The sequence below is a fragment of the Zonotrichia leucophrys genome, unplaced genomic scaffold, assembly GCF_028769735.1.
Source record: "Zonotrichia leucophrys gambelii isolate GWCS_2022_RI unplaced genomic scaffold, RI_Zleu_2.0 Scaffold_180_96780, whole genome shotgun sequence".
Classification (NCBI taxonomy): Eukaryota; Metazoa; Chordata; class Aves; order Passeriformes; family Passerellidae; genus Zonotrichia; species Zonotrichia leucophrys.
The window spans coordinates 61,363-72,954 of NW_026992385.1; the positions used below are offsets into that span (position 1 = coordinate 61,363).

The 11,592-nt window shown below is 59.5% G+C and overlaps 1 protein-coding gene across 1 annotated transcript; it reads right to left on the minus strand.

Annotated features, from left to right (window-relative positions):
* Positions 1-388: 388 nt before the first annotated feature.
* Positions 389-8,132, minus strand: LOC135461133 (B-cell receptor CD22-like). Its single transcript, XM_064738124.1, is given in 10 exon segments — positions 389-488; positions 706-727; positions 1,289-1,375; positions 1,455-1,703; positions 1,706-1,747; positions 1,986-2,162; positions 2,357-2,614; positions 7,341-7,571; positions 7,660-7,680; positions 8,102-8,132. Coding segments are annotated over 10 exon segments (1,218 nt in total).
* Positions 8,133-11,592: the final 3,460 nt, after the last annotated feature.

An 11,592-nucleotide genomic window follows, 5' to 3' on the forward strand; every position in this document is an offset into this window, starting at 1 on the left:
AGAGAGAGCCCCAGTTCTACTGGAAGAAAACAACAACAATCTGCTCCTTAACCTGACAGGGACCTGGCTCCTTCCCGAGCTGAATTGACAGAGCTGGACAAACAAAAACCATTTCTCCCAGCTTAATCAAAGAGCTGTATTTTGGGTCCAATAAGAGGGACAAGGGTCCTGTGCCTCCTGGCTCTGGGGAAGGGAATGGGGAGCCATTGGGGGTACTGGGAGCACTGGGAGCACTGGAACGGGGAGCTCTGGGCAGCCCCACATGGGACCCCCACTCGTGGCCACCCCACAGACATGGTGAGCACCCATGGGAGCTTGGGGGCACAGATGGTGGGTGCCCTGAGGCAGGGACCCCCAGTGCCCCCAGCGTCACAGCACGTCATCGTAGTCACAGGGGTCCTGCTGTCCCTCGTTGGGTCCCGACAGCTCCGCGTTGGTCACTTGTGGATCCCGAGGTGGGGCAGGGCTGGGGGACACCCATGGGGGCCCTGAGAGTGACACCGGTTGTGGGGACCTGGGTGGGGGTGACACCCGTGGGTGATGTGTCACTGTCACCCTCTGTACTCACCATCTGCCCATTCGGTGCCCACAATGTGGGGGGTTCAGCACTGCCCCTTCCTCCCAGGGGATCCTGTGGGGATGGGGGGCTCTGTGTCATGTCTAGGGAGGAGGAAAGGGGAGTCCCAGCCAGAGCCCCCCACTCACCTGTCCTGGAGCTTCCTGGCAGCTGCAAGGAAAAGGGGAGGGGGTGACCGTGGGGACACTGGGACCCCTGATCCTTCCTGGGACCTCGGCAGCTCCAACCACCCACGGGATCCCCATATCCCCACTGCAGCCCCAAATTCCAATGGACCCCTGATTCCCCCAGGACACTCTGATCACCCCTGTACCTCCTGGAACTTCTGCAACACCGCAGTGCCCCCAGTGCCCCTGGTGTCCTCAACCCTCTGAGCCCCCAAAACCCCAAGCATGGCAGAGGGGGGGCACCCAAACTCCCACAGGACCCACAAAGATCCTCCAACATCTCTGCACAGCCCTCTAGCAGCTCTCCAAACCCTCCAAGAACTCCCAATGCCACCACAATGTTCCTCAAAGCCCATCTGGGGATGGCCCTAGAGCACAACTAAGATTCTCCAAATTCCCCCCAAACCCCTCAGGACCACCAGACGAGGTCACTGCAGGCTCAGTGTCCCCCAGCTCAGGTGCCCTCGGTGCTGCCAATCTCTTCCCCCACTCTGGGGGCTTCTCCTCACTCCAGGACCCCAATCCCCCCCCCATTGTCACCCACCATGGTGGTGCCAGCAGTGACAGCCCCCGATGACAGCCAGGAGCAGGAGCAGGAACAGGAGGGTCCTGCCGACATTCACAGCCATGGCTGGGGACAGAGGGGACACACCAGGGTCACCCTGAACCCTGGGGGTCCTGAACACCCCAGTAACCCTGTGTGACCTCACCTGTGACCCTGTGTCCCCACGGTGTCACCTCCAGTACCACCTCAGGGCTGGGTGCCCAGAACACGTGGTGCCCGTCCTGTCCCAGCTGGTTGGTGGCCACGCACTGGTAGGTGCCCGAATGTCCCACATTGATGTCCCTGAGCTCCAAGAGGGGACCCCGGGCCACCTCCTGCCCATTGTACAGCCAGGTGAAGGTGATAGGGGCTGAGCCCACCTGCACTGAGCAACGCAGGGTCACGTTGTCACCTCATGTGCCAGAGGACCGGGGGTGATGGTGGCATTGGCCACGGGCACTGCAGGGACACAGACAGGGCTGAGGGCACAGGGAGGGGCTGGCAGCCGGTGTGGGGGGATAGGGACGGGAGGGGATGAGAGTGATCGGGGATAGTGGGGACAAGGTTACGCCATGGATGTGTGGAGAAAAGGAGAGTGGTGGAAGGACCCAAGAAAGGTCTCTGGGAGACATGGAGGTGCCCAGGCAGGGGACATCAGGAGGATGTGTGGGCTCCCTGTTCCCATCCCCGCACTCACTGCACACTGTCATGCGGAGCCAGGTGCTGCTCTTCTGCATGGCCCCACCCTCGGAGCGCACCTGGCAGCTGTAATTCCCCAAGTGGGAGACCCCCACGGTGGGCACCAGCATCTGCAGGGAGCCCTGCGGGCCCCCCACCACCTGCCCGTCCCGGTAGAACACGTGGAGGAGGAGGGCTCGGGGCCGCAGGGGGCTTGGGGTGCTGAGGCAGCTGAGATTTGCAGGGACCTGAAGGATGGCTCAGGGGGACCCTCCAGCACCTGCACAGGGAGGTGCTCAGGGCAGGAGATTGGAGGCAGTGGGGACAGCGAACCCAAGTCCTTGGGGAGGGGCTGTGGGGGTGTTGGGGTTGAAACTGTGGGGTTCTCACCGTGCACTGTCACTGTCACTGGCGCAGACACCACCCACTGCCTGTCTTTCAGCCAGCCCTTGCAGCGGTAGCGCCCACTGTGGTGCAGCTTCAGAGGGAACAGGGTCAGCTCTGTCCCATCTCGGAGCTCCACCAGCTGCTTCTCCTCATGGTAGAAGGACACCCAGGTGACCAGGTTGTTCCGCCGGTCCCGGCAGCGCAGTGTCACCCTGTCCCCCTCCAGCAGTGGCCTTGCTGGCACCTGCAGCACCAGCCAGTCTGGGGAACAAGTGGGTCCTGTCACATCAGGAGGGCTTGGAGGGTCCTGAAGGCACCACCCAATAGGGACCCCCCCAGTGGGTCACAGCCAGCACACTGGGGGTCCCCAATTCCAATACAGGGGCCCCTCCACACTAGCATGCTTTGGGATGTCCCCATATGCAGGGGATGGGCTCTGGTCACACAGGAGGTGACCCATGGAGTGCAGCCCACCCAGAGCCCTTGAGGTCCCCGCAGGTGTCAGGCTGGGGACACCCAAACCCCTCTTACCATCTAAGACTCTCATGGGGAGGCTGAGCCCACTGCCGGTTCTGTTACACTCGTAGGTGCCATTCTCAGTGACAGTGAGGCGGTCACATCCCTGCTGCCCCCAGCGCTGCCCATCCTTGTACCAGGTGGTGGCACTGGCGGTCCCCGAGCCCTGGCAGGTCAGTGTCACCCGGTCCCACAGCACCGCTGGCATCCAGGGGGGCTCCACGATGATCCAGGTGGTCTGGGTGCCTGCAGGTGACAGGGGACACCAGCCTGCCAGGGCCAGCGTGGGGCTGGGGACAGCAGGGTTGGGCCATGGCATCCCCTGAGGACTCACCAGCAAAGCCGAGGGTCTGGGCTGGAAGGGAGAAGGGAAAGGGCTCAGTGGGGTTGGCTCTGTAGGTACAGCAGCACCAGAGCTCAGGTTTTGGCATCATCCCCAGATTTCTCCTGTGGGGACACCAGAGTGGCACAGACCTCTTAGGAACTGGGGCTACAGGGCCACCTTAGGCTGAGGCAGGACACAGGGACACTGTGGACACCATGGGAATGGCGATGCCAGGACCATCCCATGCTGGCACAGGTCACCCCCACCAGTCCCATGGTCTCTGTACCCAGGGCCCATCTGCATGGTGCTTTTCCCCTAATTCCTGTCCTGGCCCCCCTGGCACCCTGTCCATGTCCCCACAACTTCCCCAGTCCCATGATGCCTCCCTAAATTCCATCCCCCTGTTATTGTCCCCATGTTCCTTAACCCCTTAACCCCCTCTCCTGTCCCCAAAGCCACTCCACGACCCTGGTCACCTCATGCATTGACTCTCCTAGCACTGGGGACTTCAGGGGACACTGCAGCCCCCCTCTGCCCCCTCCCCACCAGTCTCTGCCTCACCAGGGCCCATCCCTGGGGTGTCAGGCCCGTGCCCGGGGCACTCACCCCACAGGAGCAGCGCCACCTTCCCGGCCATCCCGGTGTCCCCAGCCATGTGCACTGGCTGTCACTCACTGCTGTGGCCACCGGTCCGCTGGCTGGCCGCTCTTCGGATGAAGGGGAAGGAAGCGAGGTCACATCCGTCCCCACGTGTAGGTGGCCCTTGGTGGGGGTAGGGTGGCGACAGGATGGGGGCAGGTTGGGAAACTTGTGAGACATGGGGGTGATGGTGGGACATGGTGGGGACATGGTGTTGCCAGAACTTGGAGGCTAAGGCTGTGTAGGGAGCCAGGGATGGGGTCCCAGGGGAATGGGGGTCCCAAGGGTTAGGTAGACTCCGACGAGGGGATGAGGGTCTATGAACAACGTGGCCTCCAGAGATTTCTGATCATGGGGTGGTGGCCAAGGATGTGGGTGCCAGGGTTGAAGGGGCCCTGTGAGAATGGGGGCCCTGTAAGATTGGGGGTCCTGGGGGAATCAATGTCCCCAAGGGAAGGGGTGTCCCCGGATCTGGAATTACCAGGATGGGATCCCATGGAAATTGGGGCCCCAAGTGTTGGGTGGACTCAGACTGAGGAATGAGGGTCCAAGAACAACTTGCCCTCCCGTGATCAAGGAGTGGTGGCCAAGGGATGAGGGTGTCAGGAAAAAGGAGGGCTCTGTGAGAATGGGGGCTCTGTGAAAATGGGGATAGCTCTAACTCTGTCCCTCCCCTGCTCTTGACTTTCACCTCTCTTTATTTCTCTATTTACATTATTTTCCTCACTTTTGTGCCAGGTCCTGTCAGCCCCAGTTCCTGGCTCAGCAATCCTGGGGAGCACCTGAACAGGGAACAGGTTGGGCAGACACAGGGGAGGGGAAAAATAGGGTGTGAGGGGTGCAGGGAAGGATGGGGAGGCTTTGGGAGATGTCTGCATGTGCTCCCTCAACACTTTCATTTTCCTGTTCCTGGATAAGCAGGAAGAGGCCATTTGTGCTGAGAGTCAGATGGGAAAGGAGGGGGTTCTGTCCTGGGGGCCACATCCAGGGGGTTCCAGTCCTGGGAGGATCTTGTTCTGGGGGTGACCTGGAGGAAACCAGTCCAGGGGGTGGCACATCCTGTGGACCCCTGTCAATGCAAGGGTGGGGCCCAGCCATGGCCCAGCCCCACTGCACAGGGATGGCCATTGCCCAGCCCTGCTCTGGCCAGCCCCAGGTGACAGCCAGCACCTGAGGATCTCTCCCACTCCCTTGGCTTTTATTCTGGAAGCTTTAGAGCTGCTGCAGAGGTGAGAATTCTGTGGGTGGAAAAAGGCCTGTCTGTGGTTTGCTCAGCCCTGCAAGAAGCACAAAACCCAAACGGAGCTGAAGCAGTGGCTCTGTGAGGGCCTTTGATGGCTTTTTGAGCAGGGCTGGCTGGAAACCACCCCTGCAAAGGCAGCTGTGAGGGAACTAGTCTGGAAATGCCGAAATTGATCATTTGATCCCTGTCTCCAAGGGACTAAGAGAGCCCCATAACTACTGCAAATGCCACAACAATCTGCTCAACAACCTGACTGGGTCCTCCTTCTTGAACAAAACCAGCAGCCCTTTGGAACGTCATGGAAAGAAAGTTTGGGTTCTGGCTCGGCTGCCAGACAAGAGGGAAATGTGGGAAATATTGAGCAGTGGCTCTGCCCTATGGCCATGATGGGGCTGTGGGGAGCGATCATGTTTGGATTCCAGGTGTTCCCAAAGCTGCTCCTTCCCTGCCCTCCTCACCTGCACAAGGCATAGGGAATAGACAGGGCTCTGCCCCACACCAGCTGCACACCTTCCAGGGTACCCCTCCACTTCCCGGAGCTGTGGGGGCCTTACCCTGGCAACGCTCGGTCCCGACACATCGCGACAGTGGCTTCGGACACGCTGCCACAGTCGGTTCAGACACCCCGTGACCGTCCCGGCACTCGCAGCGCGATGGCAGCTGGGCCCTTCCCGGTGCTCCAGGACCACCATTGCGGTCCCTCCTTTCCGCAGACCCCACCGCAGGGTCTCTGCTCCCCCCTGTCCCGGGGTCTCCCCTCCGCCGTTTCGCTCCCTCCACGCTCGGGGCTCCCCAGTGGGGTCCCGGTCCCTCCATCCCGCCCCTCCCACCCGGTGCCCCCCCTGCCCGTCCGGCCGTGCCCCCCGACAGCCCCGGGGCCGGCACCGGCAGAGGCTGCCGAGCTCCTGCAGGATGAGACGTTCCTGGGGCAGCGCCGGCTGAGCGGGGCCCGGCTCCCTCACGCCGTCCTTGCCCGCAGCACTCGGGCTCCAGCAGCCCCGGGCTGCTCCTTCGGGATGTGCTGACCGCTCACGGAGCGCTGCCCTTTGTCGGGAACGAGCCCGGGAGTATCCGAATCATCCCCAAGGCCTGGGCCGGGAAGTCCTTTGAGGCTGTGCCTGAGCCCTGAGGGGTTTGGGAGCCTGATGGGTGTCACTGCTCTGTCTCAAAATCTGGGGGGAGCAGGAATGGCAAGTGGTGTCCCACCATGGCCCGGCCCCCGTGGGCCTCACCTGAGCACCCTGCGGAATTCCCGGCACTCCTGCTCCACCTGCATGGCCAGGTGCTTCTCCCATGAGCCGCCTGCTCCAGCTGGCTCCCGCCTCAGCCACAGAATCCCAAAATCCCTGGGAGAGGCAGCAGAGCCGTGTGTTTCTGCACAGGGATGCTTTAGGAACACAGCAGACCTTCAGGAATCCCAACAATAATTACAACACCTCATGAAGGGTCTGCAGCGTCTGGAGCAGAACAGGGGCATTGGCCCAAACAGCTCCAATTTAGCCCCATTTTGCCCTCCCAAGGCACAGCTCCCAGCCCTCACTATCTCTGTGCTCCAGCTGCAGCTGCAGAGCCCTCAGGGCTGTGCCTCTGCTCTCCTCCTCCTCCCCTGCAGCGGCTGTGTCAGAACCAGCAGTGGCCCAGGAAGAGCAGGAAATCCAAATGTGCTCTGCAGCCACCTGAGGAGCCCTGGCAGAGTCAGCACAGGGGCTGTGAGGGTGTCAGGATGGCAGCTGTGGGGTGCTCACCATGCACTGTCACTGTCACTGAAGCCGAGAGTGCCCATGGTGCCACCTTGGAGTCCACCTGGCCCCTGCAACTGTAGTGGTCACTGTGGTTCAGCTGCAGAGGGGACAGGGACAGCTCAGTCCCATTGAGGGACCTCTCCACCTCCTTGTCCCCATGGTAGAATCGCACCCCAGTGACCGACATGTTCTCCCAGCGCCAGCAGCGCAGTGTCACCATGTCCCCCTCCAGCAGCTCCTGCACTGGCACCTGCAGCACCAGTCGGGCTGTGGAACATGGGAGTCTTAGGACACCTGTGGCATTAGATTTTCTCAAGGACCCTCGAATTGGAACACATCCAGGTGCAGCAGGGTTCCCTGAATCTAGAACTGGTGTCCCTCCACTCTGAGATGCTCTGGGATCTCCCTGTGTGCAGGGGATGGGCTCTGGTCACACCAGGAGGTGACCCATGGAGCAGAGCACACCCAGAGACCTTGGGGTTCCCGCAGGTGCGAGGCTGGAGACCACCAAACCCCTCTCACCTTTTGAGACTGTCACAGAGGGGCTGTGCCCAGTGCCGGGTCTGTCACACATGTAGGTGCCACTCTCGGTGACAGTGAAGTGGTCCGGTCCCTGCTGCCCCCAGTGCTGCCCGTCCTTGTACCAGGTGGTGGCACCGGCAGTGCCCGAGCCCTGGCAGGTCAGTGTCACCCGGTCCCACAGCACTGCCGGCCTCCAGGGGGGCTCCACCAGGAGCTGGGTGGTCTGGGCACCTGCGGGTGACAGGGGACACCAGCCTGCCAGGGCCAGTGTGGGGCTGGGGACAGCAGGATGCGGCCATGGCATCCCCCGATGACTCACCAATGAGGCCAAGGGTCTGGGCTGGAAGGGAGAAGGGACAGGGCTTGGTGAGGGTGGCATCACAGGGACATTGGAAAGGATGGACTGGGTGTGGGGGCTGTCCATAAACTGTCATAGTGTGGCATGTACCCCTTGGGGGCAGAGACACACCAACTAGCCCTTGCTCAGTTAGGCCATGGGGACACATTGGACACCCAGAAATGGAGACTCAACGGTGGTTGCAGTGGTCACTCCCACCAGTCCCATGATAGTTCCCCAAATTGCTGTCCCCCATTATTGTCCCCCCTCTCCTGTCCCCACAGCCCTGGTCACCTCATGCTCTGCCTCTGTGGCCTTTCGGGACCTCAGGGGACCCTGCAGCTCCCCTGTGCCCCCTCCCCACCAGTCTCTGCCTCACCAGGGCCAATCCCCAGGGTGTCAGGCCCGTGCCCAGGGCACTCACCCCACAGGAGCAGTGCCACCTTCCTGGCCATCCCGGTGTCCCCAGCCATGTGCACTGGCTGTCACTCGCTGCTGTGGCCACCGCTCCCCTGGCTGGTGGCTCTTCAGATGAAGGGGAAGGAAGCGAGGTCACGTCCGTCCCCACATGGAGGTGGCACCTAGTGGGGGCAGGGTGGGGATAGGATGGGGTTCAGGGTAGAGACCTTTTGGGACATGGGGGTGATGGTGGGACATGGTGGGGACAGAATTTGGAGTCTGAGGTGGTGTAGGGAACCAGAAATAGGTGTCCAGAGGAATGGGGTGCCCAGGGATGGGGTCCCATGGGAATGGGGGTCCCAGTGGATGGATGGACTCAAACTTGGGGATGAGGATGCCAGAACAATGTGGCCTCCAGGGATCTGTGATCATGGGATGGGGACCAAGGGATGGCGGTGCCAGGGGAAAGGGGAACCCTGTGAGAATGTGGGCCCTGGTGGAATCAATGTCCCCAAGGGAATGGGGCTCCCAGGGACTGGAATTACCAGGATGGGGTTCTTTGGGGTAGGAGGTCATGAGGAACTGCAGTCCAGGAAAGGGGTCTTAGGGAAGGAGGGACAAAAGGAAATCAGATTCCCATGATTGGGGTCCCAAATGAATAGGGATGTCAGGGATGGGCAGTGGCTGGGGGGGGGCATAGGGGTCACAGCTCCTTCCCTGGGTGCCTCAGATTTTGGGGTGACCTGTGGCCAGGTGCTGCCCCCTTGGGATGCTTGTTTCCTGTGCAGGTATCACATGGGGGTCCTGGGTAGCTCTGCTTCTGTGCCCTCCCCTGCCCTTGATTTTTTCTCTCTTTATTTCTGTTTTCTTCCTTTTTTTCCTCACTTTTATGCCACGTCCCCTCAACCCCAGTTCCTGGCTCAGCAATCCCGGGAATCACCTGAGCAGGGAACGCATTGGGGGAAGCCATGGGAGGGGGATAATTGGGAGTAAGGAGAGCAGGGAAGGATGGGGAGGCTGTGGGGGATGGAGGCGTTGGGCTGCCCCCCCTCAACACTTTCTTTTTCCTGGACAAAAAGGAAGAGGTCATTTGTGCTGAGAGTCAGATGGCAAAGGGAGGCAGTGTCTGTCCTGGGAGGGCACATCCAGGAGGGTCCTGCTCTGTGAGGTCCCTGTTGTGGGGATGACCTGGGGGAAACCAGTCCAGGGGGTGACACATCCTGGCATGGGGTGTCCTGTCCCCATGGGTGGCAGTTTCAGAAATGTCCCTGCACATTCCTTGCCCGGTGCCTGTCAATGCAAGGATGGGGCCCAGCCCCACTGCACAGGGATGGCCATTGCCCAGCCCTGCTCTGGCCAGCCCCAGGTGGCAGCCAGAACCTGAGGGTCCCCCCTGCCCCCTTGGCTTTGATTCTGGCAGCTTTAGAGCTGCTGCAGAGGTGAGAATTCTGTGGTGGAAAAAGGCCTGCCTGTGGTTTGCTCAGCTCTGCAAGAAGCACAAAACCCAAAGAGAGCCCAAGCAGTGTCTCTTTGAGGACCTTTGATGGGTTTCAGAGCAGGGCTGGCTGGAAACTCCCCATGCAAGGGCAGCTGTGTGGGAACCAGTCCAGAAAGGCAGCAATTGATCATTTTTTCCCTCTCAGCAAGGGACTGAGAGAGCCCCAGAACTACTGCAAATCCCACACCAATCTGCTCAACAACCTGACCTGTTTCCTCCATCTTGAACAAAACCTGCAGCCCTTTGGTACCTCATGGAAAGAATGTTTGGGTTCTGGATGTGCACACCAGAAGAGAGGGAAAAGTCTGGAAATATTGAGCAGGGGCTGCATACAAGGGGTTGGGGAACAGGAGTGTCAGAGCAGGAGCAGGGAGTGCCCAGGCAGGGGAATTCAGGGCAGGCTGGAGTGGATTTACCAGGGAATCAGACCCTGAGACACACATGGGCATTTCCACAGATTCCTGTGCACTGTCCCAAGAATGGGCAGAGCTTCTCCCATTTGGGGCACTGAATCCATGGGAAGTCATTCAAGTTTCAAGGTGGGAATGAGAAAAATTGGGATAATTCCTAAATATGGCTCAACAAAAGGCTTCCTTAGGGGCTGGGTAACTGGCAAGCAGGCAAGGAACAATCCCATGGAGCTGTTGGATACTCAGGGAGATTCCACACACTCTGTGGTATCCACAAGCAAATGCTGCCCTTGGATGCAGCAAGGGGTTCCTAAAGAAAGAAAATAACATCATATTTTGTGATTTGTTTGTGTTTTCATTGTGAGTGACTTGTTGGGAAAGCAATGATTCAAAGTATTCTATAAACCAGCTAATTTTATACCTTGTCAGTTTGATTTATTTTTTATTGGGAAAATAACGGTGTGGGAAAAGATTCTTGCCTTTATTCTGTGGATGTGTAATTTTGTCCCAGCAAAATGGTCATCACGTGTTTGCTGAGGTCACTGAGCTGGGAAATGGCAGTGACAGGAAAAAGCCCAGGAGTGTGTGAGGAAGAGATTGAGAACCTCCCAGGACAGCCTTGGGTTGCCCCCCTGGCCATGAGCACTGTGGGGAATGTGCTGGGTTCTGAGTCACCCCAAAATCTGAGGCAATCCCGGAAGCAGCTTTGATCCCTGTGCCCACCCAGCTATTGCCCATCCCTGGCACCCCCATTCTCCTGGGAACCCAACCATGGGACCCCCATTGCCTCGGTCTCTCCTCCCTGAAGGCCCCCATCCCAGGACTGCCATTGCCCAACACCACCATTGCCTTCATGCCATCCCATGGGCTGCTTCTTCCACCAGAACCCCTGTTCCTGAGGATCTCCTTTTCCCTCTGCACCCCCAACCCCAGCACCCACATGCCATGACCCCAAATCCCTGGGAAACATGTTTCCACAACACCCCCAGCCCTGGAACCCTCCAGGCATGGAGACCCCAATTCCCCTGGTGCCCTATTCTCCTGGACACCCATCCTTGGTTCCCCACATCCCCTGAGCCCTCCACTCCTGGCAGCACCTTCCCCCACCATGTCCTCAGACTATGCAGCCTTGTCCCCATCCTGTGACCAGCCTGTCTCCACTCTGCCCCCACTGTAGGGCCACCTACACATGGGGACAGATGTGACCTCGCTTCCTTCCCCTTCATCCAAATAGCCACCAGCCACGGGAGCAGTGGCCACAGCAGCGAGTGACAGTGAGACAGAGTAGGTGAAGTGTCTGGGAGAGGTGAAGGGTCTGTGGAGCTAAAGCTGAAGGAGAGGCCGCGTTCCAGAGACAGCAAGGAGACAGAGAAAGAAAAACAGAAAAACCACGAGGTCAATCTGCCCCCGACTTAGGAATTCCTTCGATAAAGAAGAATTAGTGCTAAATGTCATGTGGAATGAATATGTATGAACTTATTGTGAAACTGTATGCATATGCATTTGGAAGGGGGATAAAAGGAGGTCTGAAATCTTCAGGGGTACGCATGCCCTTTTGGGGAGTCTTGCGTCCGGCGCGCGTCGTAATAAAGCATACCGAGCTTTACA